This window comes from Hyaena hyaena, unplaced genomic scaffold (assembly GCF_003009895.1).
Source record: "Hyaena hyaena isolate Hyena2069 unplaced genomic scaffold, ASM300989v1 scaffold_99, whole genome shotgun sequence".
Classification (NCBI taxonomy): domain Eukaryota; kingdom Metazoa; phylum Chordata; class Mammalia; order Carnivora; family Hyaenidae; genus Hyaena; species Hyaena hyaena.
The window spans coordinates 3,084,374-3,105,603 of record NW_024080731.1 but is presented as its reverse complement, the minus strand read 5'-3'; the positions used below and the strand labels follow the sequence as shown (position 1 = coordinate 3,105,603).

The 21,230-nt window shown below is 33.4% G+C and overlaps 1 protein-coding gene across 1 annotated transcript in view; it reads right to left on the bottom strand.

Moving 5' to 3' along the window:
• Nucleotides 1–21,230, bottom strand: part of PTPRQ (protein tyrosine phosphatase receptor type Q) — a 191,694-nt gene that overhangs the window by 114,408 nt on the left and 56,056 nt on the right. The window contains exons 18-25 of the mRNA XM_039235567.1: nucleotides 16,955–17,115; nucleotides 16,291–16,436; nucleotides 10,164–10,332; nucleotides 8,468–8,758; nucleotides 7,927–8,202; nucleotides 7,396–7,547; nucleotides 3,700–3,841; nucleotides 245–514 (exon numbers count right to left, since the gene is read on the bottom strand). Coding sequence (XP_039091498.1) covers nucleotides 245–514; nucleotides 3,700–3,841; nucleotides 7,396–7,547; nucleotides 7,927–8,202; nucleotides 8,468–8,758; nucleotides 10,164–10,332; nucleotides 16,291–16,436; nucleotides 16,955–17,115 — 1,607 coding nt within the window. The remainder of the gene's footprint in view (nucleotides 1–244; nucleotides 515–3,699; nucleotides 3,842–7,395; nucleotides 7,548–7,926; nucleotides 8,203–8,467; nucleotides 8,759–10,163; nucleotides 10,333–16,290; nucleotides 16,437–16,954; nucleotides 17,116–21,230) is intronic.

The following is a 21,230-nucleotide window of genomic DNA, read 5'->3' as shown; positions in this document are numbered from 1 at the left end:
GATGAACACCGGGTATTGTATGTAAATGATGAATCAGTAATTCTGCTCCTGAAATTAATATGACACTGTATGTGTACTAACTGGAATTTAAATAGAAATTTGGAAGAATAAAACAATCACAAATGCTATTGACAAACGATTACAAATGCTATGACACAATCCACAAATAGTTACTTGTTTCAGGTTGGTGACCTCTTTCGTAAATTACCTGTTTCAGATTAGTTACATGTTTCACATTAGTTACCTGCTTCAGGTAGTGTGCTGATGTTACATGTTTTCTCATCACCTTCACCTGCTGAAGTTGAAGCTCTTATTTTAAGGATGTATGACGTATTGGCAAGAAGTTTCATGAAGGTATACATATGATCTTGGGGAGAGACTTTTGTAGAATTCTTTTCAACTGTTACTGTATAATGTATGATTATTCCATTGGCCTTCTTGGGTGGATCCCACTTCACTAAAGCTGACTGCCAGCTAGTTGCCATACACTCTACATTCTGTACGACATCTGGAACTTGAAAGATAAACAAATGCCCAAAGTTAAAATGTATACACATGTAGTAGATAAATGATTTTAGTACAGGATTTCTAAATAAAGCCATGTTTAGTAGGAGCACCTGAGTGGCTCAGTGGGTCAAGCGTCTGACTTTGGTTCAGGTTATGATCTTGCATTTTGTGCGTTCTAGTCCCACATCAGGCTCTGTGCTGACAGCTCAGAGCCTGGAGCCTGCTTTAGATTCTCTCTCTCTCTCTCTCTCTCTCTCTGCCCCCTCCCCTACTCACACTCTGTCTCTCTCTCTCTCTCTCAAAAATAAGTAAACATTAAAAAATTATTTTAAATCATGTTTAGGACTAGAGACCAAATAAAAATTTAATGTATCACCCTTGCAATGTGGGCTCAAAAAGTTCTTAACATAGGCTAAATCAAATGTCAGTTGGCCCCGTTTCTGTGCTATAATGTGAACCCTTAAAACACTGAGTCAGCCACTGAATATTTCCTAGGCCCAAGTAGCAATCACATCCTCAAATACTGAGAAGCAACTAACTGTATAGCCTCAAGCTCAGGCGGTGGCTGAAGCTGCTTTCTTTATATCTTAACTGGAAAGGAGTAGTCTTCGCAATACTTTTATATGGAACGTGTTCATACAAAACATAGATGTAGGTGCCTCCATGATGTGGCACTGCTGGGCCTAATGGTACTAGGAAACATGCAAACAGTTTAGGGGTTCTGTTTCTACAGTTGGTAGGTTTTGGAAGAATTGTGAAGACCTAATCCCTCAATACCTTTTTAAAACTCAGTGGAGGGAACATTTAAATCAGCACCAGTTTTTAATTCAGTCCTAGTTATTTTTTTTTTCCTAGAACTTCCCTGAATTCACTTGGAAGTAAGCCAATTTCTCAGAGGGTAGACTTGGTTGAAGGGCAATTCCCCAGCCCACCAAAGTGAATGCAGATTGGAGAGACTGTCTACTTCCCGTGGAAAGTAATTACCTAATGTCCCCGAATGATAGCATAGCTTTTCTTATTATAGTATAGAAAGGTTGCTACAAGAAAAATTGTATATAGTCAATTTGTAGATTACAAACAAGTAGTGAAACAACTTGCTGTCATTATGCAAAACATAGCTATTTAAAGAAGACTCAGGTTCAAGTAATCTTTGATTCGCTTACAGTTCTCTCCCCTGACCTAAATTTATCTTTACAAATTCTTCTTCCTCTGTAAAATAGAGGCATTACAATGAAAGGATTAGGGGGATGAATGCGTGGCATTTAAAATTTTTAAAAAGACAATTTCTCAGCCAATCCAGGGTTCTATTAAACATTATTTATTTGCTTATTTTCAAAAACATAATATTTTCATAAAATAACATTGCTGAAGTTTAGTTTATAAACCTGGATTTTTTATCTATTTCACTGACTCTGTGAACCTAAAAACAATTAATTAAACAGCTGATATTTAATGCCTAAAGTTGAAAATTATCTTTTATTCAACCAATCAAGGCATGTGCAATAATTTTATTTTATTGATAAAATATTTATTTACTGTCTACAAGATTAGCCTTGATTTTTACTAAACCAACACATGTATATATTGTTAAAATAGTTTTTTCTTTATAGGTTTAGCATTTGTATATAATACTTAATTATCAGTTGTAATATACATTTCCTACAGTTATGTCCACCCTACACTAGATGTCAGAAGTTGACGTTCTAGTTCAGTTTCCTTACTAACTTTCTCAGATCTTTTCATCTAAACTCCCTGAATAATGGTTCTTCATATGTAGTATGAGAATAGGGGCAACAGTAATTTTTTTTTTGAGCACTACATGTGTGTCTGACACTCTAATAAGAGCTTTATGTGGATTTTTTTCAAATATTTCCCATAACAACCTTATAGGTGGCTACTGCTAATATGTGTTTCTTTTCAGTTAAGAACATAGAGGCTCAGGGGAGTCATGAACCTTCACAAGGCTACAAGCTAGTAGGTCACAGAGCTTGGATTCAAATCCAGACACTCTCACTTCAAAGCATGCACTTCTATCCACAATAAATACTATTTTCTTAACTTGTCTTATAGGAATGCTATGAAAAAAGTCTCAGGTATTCATAAATTAGTGCAAAAATGATTAATTTATCAGTGAGTGCTTTCTAATTTTGACTTAGAGATTCACTAAAAGAAGAGCAAGTGCAACTAGAGGTACGGAGAAAAAGTAACTAGATCAGGATCTTAAGTTCATTCAATAATCATTGAGGAATAAAGTGGGGAAGAGGTGCCTTTAAACATATGGTCTGGGTGAAAAAAGGAAAAACTCATTTCTAAGCCACCCATTGTATAGGTCATGAATGAAAACTATCCCGCACATAATCAAAGGTGCGCTATGGCATGTATGCTACATGTAAGTTTGTTTAATTAGACCAGTGGTATTCCATAGTCTTCATAATCCCCTTCACATGTTACAAGTGGACTGTGGGAAAGCAGAAGCTTACAGAGTGACCAGTGGTCTTCACATGTTATAATACATCTTTACAAAATCATTGATACCATTTCATGGAAATATAAACCAACCTGTTAAAAGTGACTACTGGTTCTTTTTTCCTCCTACCCACCATCCCAGCTGTCTCAGTTGATAGTAAGAATTTTAAAAGCAAAACAAAGAGCAAAGGGAAATAAAAAAAAAAGGGGGGGGGAGAGAGAGGCAAACCAAGAAATAGACTGTTAGCCATAGAGAACAAACTGATGGTTACCAGAAGGGAGGCAGGTGGAGGGATGGGTGAAAAAGGTGACGGGGATTAAGGAGGGTACGTGTTGTGATGAACACCAGGTGTTGTATGTAAGTGATAAATCACTGTGTTGTACACCTTAAACTAATATTACTCTGTATGTTAACTAACTGGAATGTAAAATCTTTTTATAAAAAAAAGAATTAGGTAACTCTCCACAGGTATCTAGAAACCTACTTTGTTCCTCAACTAGTCCTTCATTTCAACTTCCTCAGTTAAAAAGGAAAAGCCACGTGTAAATCTATCGATCTACCTATCCAGATAGATATATTTGATTGCAGACAAGACCCAGCCTAGTCTTAAAGCAACTTCCATTTGAATGCACTATTAAATAATGATACTTTCACATAAACTGAAAGGATGGGAAAAGCGTTAAATACAAAATGAAATATTTTAGGATCAAAACACTGTACCTCACCTGATTCTTGAGTTGTGAATTTTACTACATTACTATATTGATTGCCATTTCCGACTTTCGTAAAGGCAGATATGCTGATAGAATAGGTGCTGACTGGTTCCAGCCCCACAAGCTGGGCTTCCGTTTGAACACCTGAAATATTCTGCAAGGCAGAAAAAACTCTTTGTCATGATGCATCGCCAAAAATTTGTAACTGAAAGAAATATTACATTAAGTTATGTCTTCTATGTTTAACTCATGATTTAATAAGCATGGGTATTTTCAGTGAATATAAAACAAATACTAACCCCCATTTTTTCCTTTGTGCCACAGGGTGTGTTCAGATCATGATACAGGATGAACTGGGCACCACTCAGCCCTGAAGAATCCCAAAATGGCCATGTTTTTAAAAATTTTTCCGCTAGAGTTCTGCAGCTCTAGCTGTCACCCTGACACTTGCTTAGAATTATATACTGATTACTTCCTTTAAATTTGCAAAAATTGAAGTCTATACTTTAAATCAAACCTATCAGTGGTCAGCAATAGTAGACTTTTCTTGAATTCATCTAGAGTCTTTTTTTAATACCCAGTAACATTCTGTGTAAATTAATTTATTCATCAGCTACTTTATGCTAGGCATTGGGAATACAACAGTTAAAAAAACAATACAAATATATATTTATATTTATATATTTACTTATTTATTTGTATATTTATATACTCTTCACTCATGAAGCTTAAATTATGAGTTTTCCCAGACAACTCCTAAATTTCTAATTTACCCAATCTCTCAGGAAAATGAAAAAAAAAAAAGGAACAAAACAGTTATCACAACTGCTCAAAGAAGGATATGCTTTCTTACAGAAAAATTTACCATTAAGTATAATAAAGCCTTCATTCAAAGATAATTGTCATAACTAAAAGATCAGTTAAGACTATCTGTTATCCTTACAGAAAGTGAAGACAATAACATTTCCTATAATGGTATAATTTTTAAAATACTGCATTTAACGGACCCAAAATATAAATCACTTTGACTTATTTATTAAACATTTCAGGGGCGCCTGGGTGACTCAGTCAGTTAAGCGACCAACTTCAGCTCAGGTCATGATCTCACTGCTCCTAAGTTCGAGCTCCATGTCAGGCTCTCTGCTCATGGCTCAGAGCGTGAAGCCTGTTTCCCAATCTGTGTTGCCAACTTTTTCTGCCCCTCCCTCACAGGTGTCCGGTCTCTGTCTCTCAAAAATAAATAAAACATTTTTAAAAATTTAAAAAAATAAAAATAAACATTTCACTAATAGAAATTTAGCAAGAACACTAACTCACAGGGCACTACAGTTTAATAATATTTTAAATTAAATCAAATTTTAAATTAATATCCCAGGTTATTGACATACTTTAGGGACTCATTGTATTACACTATATCTTTTCATTCTTCCATGCTTGCTATTTATAAAGGATACTGTTAGATCATCAGGAGGTTATAAAGATACACATATAAGATATACATGGTCATTGTCATCAAAGAATTTTTATGTTAATCAAAGAAATCTACAAACAAACGTTTACTGAGAAGAAATTAGACACATGCAGGTAAATTTCAACTTAGATTAGGAAGACTTTCTACCCAGAGAAATGACTGAACCCAAGATTTTAACAAAAAATCTGAGAGCAGCTTACAGGATAGTGACCAGATTTACATTAAGAGTAAAATGTAAGAGGAAGACATGAGTGAGGGATATTTCCAGACATATTTTAACAGAACTTTTCATGAAATAAACAATTTCTTTCCATATTTGTGAGTGACTCAAGTTACCAGAAGACCTGGATCTAACTGATTCCATGTGCACCCACTGGATTGACTATAATGGCAGAAGTCTTTGGAGTGGTTCTGGAATTATTCTGCCTCCACAAACCATATAATTTGAAAGGATGAAAAGAAAAAGAAGAAAATGATAGAAACCAATAGGACATAGAGGGAGATGAAGACCTAAAGAAAATGGACAGAGAGAAAGCTAAACAGGGTGAGGAAAGCACATAAACTGGACATTAGGAAAGGAAAATAGGTGGCATGAAGTATATTCAAAGGAATTTAAAAGACAACAAAACTATGAAAACCGACAGAGGGGAAAACAGGTGTAAAAAGGACTAAGTAAAAGTAGTATGTTTTCAAGAAAAACTTTCCTGCCACCCCAAAAGTTATATATTGAATACTTTATGGTATAAAATTTATGTTTGCTACTAGCAACATTTTAATGATAGCATTTCCAATGAAATATCAGGAAGTCTAAAAATCATAACTTACTTTCATATTCAGGTAAAGGTATACTATCCTTCATTACTTAGTGCTATGACAATGCTGAATGGATTTTTTAAATCTTTTCTTAAACGAGGCACAATAATACAACAATAGCTAACACATTTATCATGTGCTGAAGATTATTGTGACTGCTTGATATAGATTTGCCCTTATAAGTCTTACTTTTTAATGTATGCACCCTTATAACTCAATTTTGCACTTGAAGAAACCGAGTCAGAAGAGGTTATGCAGCTGCCTTAATGCTACACATTAAGCCTCCAAAAAAAAAAGTCATCTCAGTAAAAAATATGATTGCTTTTTCCTTTCTGATATCCATTTCCCAGCGACCCATACAGACAAAGCAAATAAAAAAATGAGAAAATGTTAAGATTAGACCAGGGATAGATAGTAGAGGCCTAGAGATTTAGCATCATTAATGGAATTTCACACTTCTGGAGAACAGATTCCACATTTGTGGAGTACTATAATTCAAATTCCACTCAGCCTATCAGATTTTAAAGTAGTATCTTGATTTCCAGAAAGAAAGTCATTGTTCCTTATGGCATAACCTTAATCACTGCTTTTGATTTTTACTATTCACTTTGCAAGCTACACATGTTGTAAAAATGATTTACCATCAGCAATACATTGTAATGCATATAATATTGGGACAATGTTTGCTGCAGAGTTGTTTTTTTTTTTTTTTTCACTCTTCTTGCTGTAACTAAGTAAGAGCATTCCAGTACTTCATTGCTTTAGGGAAAAAAGAATAAAAACACTTTTTAAAAATAAATGCTAGTTACATAACATTTTGGCAATTAGATGCTAGAAATCATACAAGTATATTTGAGATCCTTTGTTATATCTGTAATTTGGGTATTTTCATTGATTCTAGAACCTAAAAATGAAGGGAAAGAGTGTTCAGTGTTGCAAACCAACTAGCATTGAAAGGAAAAGAATGATATATTTAAAAGACCAATTAGTGTGGGATTATATTCTATCAGAGAGGATTACCACAAGTCCAGTAGAAATACTTTTCTTAAAAGTTAAAAACATTCATTTGGCATATTTCTAACAACAAATAGAAATACATTGCTTTTAAGATAATAATAGTTGTTAAATAGTCTGAAAAAATTTACTATATACTTTCCAGCATTAATAAAATAATGCAATTATTTCTTAACTCGCAAATATCTAGAAGTTGTAAATTCTAAGTAAATTGGTCTACAAAGTATTCAGCTTCCAGATCTTGACAAATGTCTTCCGTTTTCCACAAACATCCTTAAATTGTAGGAAAAAAAAGATTAAAAAGATGGTCCTTGTTTAATTTGAAGCAGTCCATTTTCCTCTGCATGTCGAATGATTTTAATTCAATTTCTGAATTTTTAAATTAACATATACTGTTATAATACACCTACCTTATAAAATATAGTATCAGTTTCATGTTCATGAATTTTTAAACTATATATTTTAACAATACCGCCTGGAACAGGACTTGGGCTCCATTTCAGCCATACAAAGTCTGAAGTGTAGTTGATTAAAGTCAAATTTTGAGGAGGAGCTAAAGGCACTGCAGGAAAACACATTATAAAACGTATATTCAAAAAACTTTTAGTAAATGATATTTAGTAAGAATATCATTGTGACTCTAGCTTCTTGAAGGCACTATTAAGAAAGATTCCTAAAATGATCATATTTCAGAAATAAATAGCATCAGTAACTGACTATGTTTTTATCCTTGGAACTCAGTAGTTCCAAAGTAGTTTTAAACAAGCACTTTGTTCTAATGCTTGAACTAAAAAAAATGCTCAGCAACAAAGAGATGAATAGGTGTAAACCTGTTACAAACAGATAATTGAATATCTTTTCATTTTCCATTCTGTTCCTTAAAAAGCAAGAGCAAGGGTGTGACAGTGAAATCTTTGGAAGAGGTCTGGATTCGGGCTTACCTGACTCATCTGTGTAAAAGAAAAGAGTACTCGAAGGACCAAGTCCTTTTATAGTTCTTGCGGCAGCAAAAAAGCTATATAATGTAAATGGTGAAAGTTCTTCCAGTATTAGATAGTTGTCAGAAGTAATGAAGGAATAGTTTTCATTTGGTCCTTGTAAAGTTAAATCATAATTTATTATTGCACCATTTGGTTTTACTGGGGGATCCCATGATAAGAGAACTGAGGTAGAGGAAAGGTTTTTAAAAGTGTTGATTATTGGTGAAGTTTCTGGGACTATAAAAGAAAAGAAGAATATTAAATGAAACAAAAGAGAATTCGCATTGAAAAGAAGAGGCATTAATAATAATGGGACATTTTTCATTAGCAGATAATTACGCTAATTTTAAAAAACATAGAGCTTATTATGTTTATTGAAAGGCTAATTACTTGAGAACAAACATTCTATAGAGTTATAAGAATAATGTTTTCTATCAGAAAGCAATGTAAATAAGAGAAGACCAGCAATCTGCTTAATAGGCAATAAAAGGGTCCAGCCTACCATCTTCCTCAGTTTTGATGTGTAGCTGGGCAGTATAAGTATCAGAAAATCCCTTTTCTGTTGATGGAGTGATTTTTAATATATAATCAGTATATTTTTCCAGATTATCAAAATATATGCTTCTCTCATATGTAACAAGAAGTGGTCTCATGTGGCGAGGAGTCTGCTGTAAGCTCAGAGAAACATAGTAGAAGACTAGACCATTTGGTTCAGATGGTGGGCTCCAGCTTACATTTATTGCAGTTGATGAAATGGACTCATAAGTCAGGTTTCCAACAAACCCTTCAGGTACTATGGTAGGTAATGTGCAAAATATAAAAATTATCAGTCACCTTAAATAAAATTGAAGTAAACTGACAAACTGAGGATAACTATTGAAATGTATCAACAGCATCTTACAAATGCAATTACATCATCAGCTCTTAAATTGTGTAAATGCAGATGTAATAAATATCACCTATTATAAAAACAGCATTACAAAATAATTATATTAAAAATGATTCGAAATATAAACCCTGTCATCTTTAATATGTGAGAGAATTGCTTTATATGATATTCTCTTTTCTTTCCTATACATGGTGGTTATCCATGTATATATACATGTATGTCTGTGTATATATACTCAGATACTTAAATATTTTGATAATTTATATTATCTAAACAGTATTTTCAGTTTCTTTCTTCTAAAGATTATCATTACTGTACATATATCAGATCTACGACCTCTCACCTGGAACAGTGCATAGTAAGTGTTTATTATTCATGGTGCTACAGTAGCCACTGATTAACATTTATAGGTTGTTGAAAATATGGGGAGATATCTGCATTTAAAGAATGCCTGAAATGATATTGACCATATGTTGCACTAAAATACTTTGCCAAATACTCTGCAAGCACATTTTCACATATTTTATCATCTATTCTGTTGATCAATGTGTAAACTATTTAAAAGATTGTTCCAATGAAAGCATTCACTCATACTGATTGTATCTGTCGATTCTCAATCTTCAGACAATAAACACAGAATCTTATTCTCAGCAGTTTAGGTCAATACCATTTCTCAGTAACAGACTAGTCTCTAAGAAATAAATGGACTCCAGAAACAACCACAAGAAGAAATAGGCAATGATTTATGGATCATTGTATTCCTGAAGCTGAAACCTAAAACATCAAGTGTCTCAATCATTACAGTTTTCTGAATACTCAGAAACAGGATACTGCTGAAGCTGCATACAAAGAACTTCTAGAGTTAAAAAAGTAAAGATATTCATATTCAAAATTCGTCAAAAACATAATAAGAACAAAGATGCTGTATGGGGTCCTATGTGGATTCAAAGGCTGCAATGGAAAGAAGTTGCTAGATTAAAACAAAAAAAGGTGTTAGATTAAAGCAAGCGGACAAGCACCCATCCATGTATGCAACAGTATTTTTCATCCTTACAACTGGACAGCTGTGATAGCTTTTGATGCAATAAAAGTGACAGAAATTTCATGAATGATAGCAGTTTTCATAAATAGAAAAGGCTGTTATTAATATAATAGTTTTACAGCTATATTAAATGCATTTCCAAACTAGTTAAATGTGCCTAAATAAATTACAGAATTTACTAGTAATATATACAAATAGAAAACGGTTCTGAAATAAAGTGTTAAATTAAACCTTCTAAAGATTAATAAATGCTTTTTGTTTACATACTGTCTTGATCTGTGTATACTTGAACTATGTCACTGCTTTTATTCCCATTTCCAACTGAAGTACTTGCTGTTACCCAAAATGTATAGTAGCTGAATATTGCCAGTTTATCTATTATTGCAGATACGGTCATATTGTCAAAGTCATTGGTTACTTCATGGAGTGTAAAATTCTGAAAAATAAACATATTGTTTTAATTGTTCTGAATGTAGTTTTAGTATGCATGATTTCAAATAATTTCAAAATAATTATTATCCATGAATTGGTTATCCCTTATTATTTTAAAATGTTAATTTTTGAGAAAAATCAATGTAAAAATTTTAGTGCAATAATTAAACTGGAAATACGTTTGTACTAAAAGAGGAATCGATGATAGCAGTTTTTATCATAAAATTAACATACAGAATAGGAAAGAGCGGAAACTTCCAGCTTATGGAGAAGGTCCAGTGGCCAACTGAAAATGCTACAAGTGTGCTAATCAGTGTCAGTTTTCCTTATAAAACTTTCAAGTATTTTTCAAAACATTGATACTGTATTTTTATAAGTTTATGAATATTATAAACACTTATTTTTTCTTCCTATTAATGATGAAGAAATTATGAAAGTATTTCATACTTTTTCATAATTTTTCATAGTATGAAAAAAAGAGAAACCTTTCTCTGAACTCAAATGGTTATTATTCATCTTTAATGGGGCTTTTTTCCCCTACAATCATGGGGAGAATTGGGAAGTCAGCTAGATGCATTTTGTTTATTAAATGCAGAGTAAGAGTTATTTAAAAAATTATTTCCTGATTCTTAGTAATATTCTTCCTAAGGCATTTATTGATAATTAGGGAATTTATTTATGCAATAATTTCCTTTCTGATCATATTTTAAACACAAAACACACAAACTAAATCAATTCTAAAATAAAACAGTTAAAATTATGTAGGCAATTGTATGAATAAATACACTAATAGTATGTATGTCTATATTATTATTGTACTAATGTAATAATTCCAATCTATACCAAGAAAGTGCAATCATTCCAAACCATACAAAGCTTTAAGCATCCTATAAACCTAAATTTAATTCTAGCAGAGTAGTCCTCAATAAATCTTCAAACTCAAAGATTTTCCTTCCTCAACTATAAAATGGGAATAATTATTTCTATTTCACAGAGAGATTTTGAGGATTAGATGATATGGAACACATAAAACAATATTATATCTGGCTACAAATAAAAAATAATAAATGGTAATTAGTTGATTTGTATGAAAAACTTACGGTAATTAATTTGACTGAAATTTACAGTTAGGATGTTTCTTTAATGTATCAAAAAGTTAAATTAAGCAAAGTTTTGTGGTTCTTTTTTTTTATGTTTATTTATTTTTGAGAGAGAGAGAGAGAGACAAAGTGTGAGCTGGGGAGGGGCAGAGAGACAGGGAGAGAGAATCTGAAGCAGGCTCCAGGCTCCGAGCTGTCAGCACAGAGCCTGATTTGAGGCTTGAACGCACCAAGAGATCATGGCCTGAGCTGAAGTCAAATGCTAGACTGTCTTAGCCACTCAGGCGTCCCAGTTTTGTGGTTCTTTTGCCAGTATTTGGTGGAGAGGAAGGGAAGAATGAGTGTAACAAAATATCTACCTCAATTTTGTGGTTGCTTATTTAGGAACAGATAAGTTAAAACAATATAACAATCTCATACAAAATACGATCTGTATACTTTAATATCTTTCAACACATCAATTTTACACAGGGAATAACCGGCTTACTAAAGTATCAAAATATTAGCATAATTAATTATTTATCCATTTAAAAAGAAAGGAAATCCAGCCATTTGCAACGAAGATGAAACTTGAGGTCATAATTCTGACTGAACTATGTTTGACAGAGAAAGACAAATACCATATGAGCCTACTAATATGTGGAATCTAAAACAAACATAAACCCAAAAACCCGAACTCAAAGATACAAAGACCAGATTCATGTTGCCAGAGATGTAGGGTGGGAGGGGGTGGGCCAAATGGATGAAGGTGATCAAAAGGTACAGACCTCCAGTCATAAAATAAATAAATCACGAGGACATGAGGATGTGATAAAAATATACTAATGTAGCTTTTTGGTGTAAATTTTAATTTTTCTTTGTTATTAAATTTATTCTGATTACCTATCACCTTGATGACTATTTAGAAATGAATTATTCTGAATCACCCAGAAGCCATTCCTGATGAATGTGTGACTTAGCATGCATAGACATGTACCAAATTTGGAATTAGGTCAATTATCTAGATGATTATTTCAGTCATTTATTTATTTTTGAAAAAATGTCTTTCAGCTCAAATTACCTAATTAAGACTTGCCACTTTGTGTATATAAATGCAGTCAGAAGGTATTTAGTAAAAGCTTTCAAATTTGATTAATCAACCAGTATTCATTTAGCATTTTTTAAATATAATAAGATACTATGTCAAGCACAGGAGGAGATACGACATAAGTGGGTAAAAAGGAAAATGTAGAAGAATTAATACATTACACTAAACATAAAGTCCATCAATTGCAGGAAGAATAATGGGAGCAGAGAGATTAAATTCCCCAAGGTAAGAAGAAGGAAAAATCATTTTCCCACAAACTCAAATGCTCCAAGATTATAACTAAGTATCAAAAATAATGTTGGTCTATGAAAATAACTGTATGCTCTTTCAACTAAAAATATTTATGGAGCATTAAACTTATGTATGATACAGTACCAGAGGATTTCAGGGGATGGAAAGATAAGTGTCACATGATCCTTTTCTTCAAGTTGTTTGCTATGGCATAGGAAGCTAAGACAAGTAAGCAGATGCCAAGAATGGAAAGCAGAATGTGGATGTATCATGCACGAGGTATTCTACAAAGATCTGTGGGAAAGAAAAGGAAAAGAAGGAGGAAGGAAAAAGTACACACTTATTCTGCTATATAATGTTCATTTGGAAGATTTCTTCCACACTTCCAAGCCAAAATAGAAAATTAGTTAGCAAAGAGGCTGTATGTAACACTAACTTGAGGAATAAATTAAAGCACAGATGAACTTCAAGCAATATGAGAAGTGCTTCCACATCATTAGCCTGTGCCCTCTTGCAGCTGTCACACATAAAAGCATTCTTAAGATTATTTAATAAAAGATTACATTTTCTAAGTTAGATGAATTGTAAATGGGGTTGAAACCATAGTTAGATGTTTACACTTCATTATTTAGACATGGACAAAGAGAACCAAAATAGAACTGTGTGTATAGGTCATAAAGTATACTGTACAGAGGCAAAAACCTTTGCTAAGATTCAGAACTAGTGACATCACTTTGCAGTATTTTTGTTAAATTCATGAAAGAAGAAAAATCTGCATTTTGAAGGGCCTCTGTGACATAAGACCATATTGTTAAATTTGTAAACATTGTGGTAAAAAAATAAATTGTATAGGAATCCCATTTCTTTTCTTGAAATAGAGCAGAATAAAAAGAAATAGCAAAAGTTGCTTAATGTACACAGAAGGGGGAGGGGAAAGGATTCTCCTTTTTCCTTCTGCTCCTAAGGCATTATACATCTATAACTACATATGTATCTATATCTTCATGTCTTGTATAAAGTAGTTTTCCTTTTGGCATGAAGTTTTAAGTAGTCACACTTATTCAAGCCCATCCTTAGAGGGCCTTGGGCAGAATGTAAAAACCAAACCAACTTTGACTTTCTCTTATTCACTGCTAGGTAGTCCTGAGACAGCTGGCAAAATTCTGCTCTGACTCTATTCATCAGCCTAAACTTCAGCATAGATACAGTAAAGCAAATAATACAATACAGCAATGCATTATTTCTTGAAATTGCTGATCCCAAGAACGAACTCCGGTGGCAAAATTAATGTTGCCGGTCCCAAACTGATCTGGACAGCCCCAAATAACTAAGACTAATCCTTATTCTTCTGCTGCTTAAAAAGATACAAAGAAGTAAGAATGGACAGTGTCATTATTGTTGGGAGCCATTCTGAACTCACTAGTTGGGAAAACTCCTTGTAAGGTTAAGGCAGGTTTGCAAGGACTCCTGCTGTCAGATGACGACCGATATCCACTCCCACTCAGTTGTTTCTGGTTGAGCACCGACCCCCAAAGCACCTTGTTGATTGGTATCGAGAGTGTCCTGTCCCCTTATTCTGGCCCTTGTATGATGATTGCACCTTGTGAAGGAACTTATTGTAGGAACTTCTTCTTTTGTGATTATGGGAACAGACATCATGTCTCCAGCAGGTCCTGTTTTCCTCAATACTTTCCCTTGAGCTATAAACAGGCTAACAACCCTTACTCATAAAAGACTGACCTTTACGTGTACAATTCTGTTTTTCCCATTGCGTTAGTCCAAGAGGTTCATACGGCTCAACATGTAAATCAACTAACCACAAATGTTTCTCATGCCCTTACTATTCAAGAAATCATAGTCAAAAAGCTAGACACAAAGGTAAATGTACTCGAAGAGGCTATTCTATGTATTGGAAATTAGCCAAACTCTTTAAAGGTATAGTTGGCTCTCCAGTGCCATAAAGAATATAACTGGACAATTAAGTCTTGCCCGGAGACAAAGAGCCTAACTTAGAGAGAAGGAACAGATAAGGGCAGAACCTAAGTTACTACATATACCTTTGCTAACTGTTGATGTATAGCAGTCCCTTCCCTAAGGCCTATATACCACAAACACCTTCCCTTACACTGGCAGCTGTGATGAGGATGGATAAGAGTAGTTAAAACATAAATCCAAATACAAAGGCTGACACATTTAGGGCCTCCATGGTGTTTACGCATTCAGCATCAAATCAAAAAGTTATTAACCAGCTCAAACACATTCTTCCTCTTGTGAGCCAGACAGAATGACTCCTAGCCTATCTATATACATTTTATCTTTTTTTTTATTTTTTTTTTTTTTTTTTTAAACAAATTTGTTTGTTATCCTGTTTTTCACTAAGAACACCCTGTTATTTTCTTAGTTGTAAGATTCACTCAATGTCACTATAATTGGGGTAGTTCTGCAAGAATACTTCTGTAAAACCTGTTTCTGTACACTTTCCAAAGCATCTTATCACAGAGAATTATCCACTGTAAAAATTCCATTTTCTGATGTCATGTTATCGTTTGACCTATAATTAAAGACACTAAAACTGACAGAACAGAGATGCCTGCTGGGTAATCAGAAAGAATCCCAGGGCTTTCTCACTCTTGCCAACACTGTCCATCCTTCAGGGGTTCCTGGACCGGCTGGAGCTGGACTCTGGCACCTTATCAAAAGGCAGTCAATAGTTTCTATTAAGGTACATCTTCTTCAAAATTAGCTTTTTCAAATTTAGCTTCTTCAAAATTAGCCTTTCTTCAAAATAGCTTTTTCCAAATTATATTCCACATCTCTCCGTTCCTAATTCAATCACAATCATTCCAACTTTATTCTTTTCATATGTTAGAGTTCTGTTAAATATTTGGTTTGGATAAATAAAGGATTTCTATTGGGTAAACTGAAAATATTTCTCTAAATAAAATGCATTTTAGCTATTTTCATAACCACCATTATTCACATCAGAAAGTGCATATCTACAAACTGTATGACCCTAAAATCCTGCATCGTTCAAGTGAAATAACCACATCCTTATTGATTTTACTACAGGTGATACTAAATAACAACAAAACCCCTTCTGCTAGCAATTGAAAACTGTTAAAATTAAAGAACAATATGTCAGCACATCCAAACATGAAAACTATTTATATTGTATGCAAACAAAAGGGAACATTTTTCAGCTGAGAAATAAAAGGGTAAATTAAATCATCAACTCTTTAGAGAACACTTCTTGGAAAAATGGAATTGAGGACCGTATTTATACACAGAATTTTGAATAGGTCGTATCTTCATTGTTTGTAATACAGTTGAAGCTGACATGGGAACGTGTGTGTACGCATAGATAGATTAAAATGTATCTGACATTTCCCCACCACGTTTTTTCAATTTCAGTGAAAGTTTAATGACTTGTATACTCATAATTATCAGCAGAAGAGAAATGATTTTTCTACCATGCCATGTCTATATCATCATCAATAAAACCGAAGGATGTAAATAAAGAACTAGAAGAAAACTCAGGTCTTACCTGCACAAAAGTACCTGAAGTATTTCTGTAATAAACAGAATAATGTTGTATAATCCCATTAGGTTTTGAAGGAGGCATCCAAAAGAGCATTATTGATGAAGAACTGAGATTTGCATAATGGACATCTTTGGGAGGATCACTTGGTGCTATAAAACAAACAAGTGGACAAACAAACTATACCTGTAAGCTCTAAAGAATGTCTGAAATGATCTAAATTTTACCTGTCTTTGATAAGCAATGACCACTGGCTTACAAAAGAAAACTTAAATTAGGTATAACATCCAATGAGAAGTCAGAAATAAAATCCACAAGGCTCACTAGGCCATCCCTCTAATTCTGTATCATAGCAACATCCATTTTGTTTCATTTAACAAATACATAAAATACTATGTGTCAAGTTCTGCACTGAGTGTATTTAAAATACGAACTCATTTAATTCTCATAAGGACCCTGTTACACAGGTACTGTATTGTTTCCATAATATAGATAGGAAACTGAGGCACAGAGAGATTACTTTCCCAGCATCACACAGCTAGGAAGTGACCAAAAAGCAATTTTGCATTCAACATGATAACAAATATTAGGCTTAGTAATACATTTTGATATTTAATACTTTTTTTGAATAGGATTTTTTTTTAGTTGGCTTATATACAAAAGAACTCACCTCCCTCGGGTGTTCGAAAGTTAATGATACTGCTTCTCATTTTCCCATCACCAAACCTCGTGCTAGCTGTTACATAAGCATTATATTCAACATTATAGTCCAAATCTGAAAATTCTAATGAGGTTTCAGTTACATTAATAGTTTTTAATGATGATCTATCCCTGTGAGATAAAAGGAAATTATCTGTATAATTGACTATTAAATTAAACATTGCATATATATTTTGAGCACAAGTATATTAAAAATAAGCAACATTAATGCAGAGAAATATATTAATCAAGACTAACAGGATAAAGACACTACTATCCTGAAATGATGAAAAGAGTGGAATGAAGAATAATCCAATAAATAAATTTTTTCTGTTTTCAAGTATACTCAGTAATTCAATCAAGTGTTAATAAGGTGTTCATATTAGAATTTACTTGGACTGATTTTAACAGATCTCTAGGAATACTGTGTGGTCCAAGTAATTACAGCACTCCTGTTCATACCCATGTTTTAGTTGTTCAAATATTTGTTTTTCCTATGTGTTGGCGACATCTTATTTATACTCTTCATTTGTCAAACAAATTAATTTTTCACGTATTGTACAAAAGTAAGGTTTACCTTAGAGCAATTCAAATAAATAGTATATATCTGAATAGTAGTAGGTAAAATAGCAAGCCTGTGTATTATCCTTTATTTGTTAATTATATCAATTAACTGCCCTTCATTAATTTCTAAATTTATTCTGTATTGTGTATTAAATTATGTATTAGCTGGAAATAAATTGAAAATAATGTATGTATAACATAAGGAAAAGAAAAGGAAGAGCTCACATCTCTCATCCAATTAAAATCTGAAAAGTATTTAAAATGTCACTCCAGAAAAAAAATATACAAATAAATGTTGATTAAAAACTTTCCAAATATGTACTAAAATCTCAAGGAGGGAAAAGAGGCTAAACAACAAAATGTTGCTATATTTCAGTCATGCTCATTTAGTTACTATAGTTTTGAATTAAGTATAGATTAGATTCTAAGTTAACGAATGAGTATGTACATAGTAGTGCTGAAAAACACATTTAAAAAGAAATTTAGAGGGGTGCCTGGGTGGCTTAGTCGGTTAAGCGTCCGACTTTCGCTTAGGTCATGATCTCGCGGTTCGTGGGTTTGGGCCCCGCGTCGGGCTCTGTGCTGACTGCCAGCTCGGAGCCTGGAGCCTGTTTCAGTCTGTGACTCCCTCTCTCTATGACCCTCCCCTTCTCACGCTGTCTCTCTCTCTCTCTCCTAGAAATAAATAAAAAAACATTTAAAAAAATAAAAAAAATAAAAAGAAATTTAGATTTTAATTTAAAAATAAATTAGAATTTATTTTTAGTGCTGTAAAAATTAATTATGAAAGAATTTAAGGGAATATGATCAACATCACAGCAAAAGTGTATCTATCTCATGCAATCCTATTCTTTTTCTTCTTTAGTATCACAAGGCACCCAAGAAGTAAATAGATATTTCCTCTGAATACAAAATGTTCTTTCTTTGCCATTGAATTATTGAAATTCTTGAATCATTAAGAGGAATAATAGGTGGTAATTGAATTAAGGGTATCCACAAAGACATATTCATTTTAACCCGTTTAACAATTACAAAAGTGTCAGTTCACTCCAAATATAAGTACGGTTATCTGAAAAGCGGTTAGAAAGCTTACCATAGTTAGAAAAATATGGATTCAGAATCTGTGATTGGAGACCAGCAGGATTAGCAAGGCTATTCAGCAATTTGAAACAGTTTCATCAGACAGCTTCTTTCAGAAGCAGTAGAGAATTCACTGAGGCCCAGGAGGGGGCTTTTAGAACTTAATGCTGTGACTGTTAGACTCAGAGAAAAGATGCTTTGTCATAGAAACTTTACCCAATTCTTTACTCCTGTCATTGGTCACAGGTCATTAGAACACTGCAATATGGTTAATCCAACTCAGATCTCCAAAGCTATGAAATTAGCTAAAGTGATCTAATGGCACTATATCTATTTTTAAAATTCCTTTTCCAGCATATTTTTCAATGCACTCTGCTGCCTTGCATCACAACCATCTTGTCCTGACTGCAGATAAGTGTCTGCCTACAATAAGAAAAACCCTGATTACATTCCATAGATGATATAGAATCAAGGCAATCACCTGGAGAAGGCAGATCAAAAGCAAGTTTTGTCTCACATATTCAGGTATTTCAGTAAGAAGACAGTCTTTGTAAATTGCCTGACTAACAAAGTCAATAATCCACCTCTGCATATACAGATACAGTTTCTACACCAATCGTGGCTTGCCGCAACAAAATAGTACTCATAAAATTTTTCAGATACTAATATGATTTGTCTGTTTAGGGCTTGTTTTCCTTTTGTAGTCTAGGATTGTCGCTATTTTAATGACTAAGGTAAAAAAAATTTTTGAACATAAACTTCAACTGAAGTTTCAATTTCTGATACGTGATCAGAACATAACTTAGATAAGAGATAGTTTGCCATGTAACTGAGAACTAGGAAGGGAAAAGCGAGAGAAGTGTTGCTGTCTCTGAGGATCTGACTCCATCTTCCTTGCTCTTATGCAGTAGCCAGATTGAAGGAAAGACCCATAAGTCTTTAGAGAACAAGAAGAGCGACTTCCGTGAGCAATCCTGCAGTATGGATGAGTCACGCCCTCTGTGCACAAGAAGCCTACGTTTGACACTGCTGTGGTCTTTTGGTTTGAACTGGTAAAGTTTAAAGATCTGTTTTGTTCTTATTAGTTTCAAATACTATAATAGGGATATTACGTGTTCCATTAGAGTGTTTTATTTCCATTTATAAAAGTGTATGTTCTTCTATATCCTGATTTTGTTTTGTTTTACTCATGTGATAATTGAGTAATTGCCTAATTTGGATGTGTGTTAGTTATTCTGCCATTCTTCTGTAAAATTAACATGTAGGTTGTTTCCCACACCTCTCTGAGTTACTAACTGTGATGCAGCAATCATTCTTATACAAATATCTTTTCATAATGGTACTTGGATTACTGTAGGTTAAATTCAGTGGTATATACAGTGGTATAATAATTATTATACCACTTATACAAATATCTTTTCATAATGGTACTTGGATTACTATAGGTTAAATTCAGTGGTATATACAGTGGTATAATTATTGAATCAGATGGTTTGATTTTTTTAAATTTTAATGATTACTGTTCTAAAAGTTGTTTCTGTTCCAAATTATAAATTATAGTTTAGAACCACAACAATGTGTGAGAGTGCACCTTTTGGCAAACTCTCATTACTAGTCTGAATATTAATCTTCTTAATTTCTGCAAACTTGACCCAAAAAACATTTTTAATCTTCAAATCCCTAACCATTTGTGAGATAGAATATTTTTTTCATTTGTATATTGGTCATTTGTGGCCCTTTTTTTGCATAACCTATGCATTTTCTTTTCTATATTTTATTGTAGTGTTTTAAATTGAGAATATATATTAGAGTAGAAAGGCACTGTTCTTTAAAAAATTTTTTTAATATTCATTTATTTTTGAGAGGGAGACAGAGTGTGAGCAGGAGAGGGGCAGAGAGAGAAGAGGACACAGAATTTGAAGCAGGTTCTAGGCTCTGAGCTGTCAGCACAGAGCCCAATGTGGGGCTTGAACTCACAAACCACAAAATCATGACCTGAGCTGAATGAAGTTGGACATTCAACCAGGCCACCCAGGCACCTCTAGAAAGGCACTGTTCTTTTAGACAGTGCTACAGACAAAGAAGGACAGATACTTTCCTAGCCCCTCTCAGTTTAGAGATGATATGTATGCAATCACCATTCAACAAAATGTATTGAGTATCTACTTTATGCAGGAAATGTGTTAGACATAAACATGAGTAAAGATTCAGTCCCTATCCTCAAAATAGACAAAACAGTAAATTATAAAACAATTCACTAATAACAATAGGGTCCCTTTAAGAACAAAGACAACACCTTCCCACCCTGCCCCACTGGTGGCTGACAGCAATGAAAAAGAGATGAACAAAAAAATTAAGCCAGTAAAATTTGACTATAGGTAACATCTAGAAAAGGAGAATATAACATAGCTCCCAAAGATGCAGGAAATTGTTGACCAGAAATCTAGTTTGTAAGGCTTGAGAGCAGAATAGGGAGTTGAGTGAGGAGGCAGAAAAAGAAAGAAGGCCTCCCTGACACACAGGCCTACATTTTACATATTCAGAATTATAAACTGTGTATAAAGGGAATAAATATAAATACCAACAATAATTAATCTCTAAAA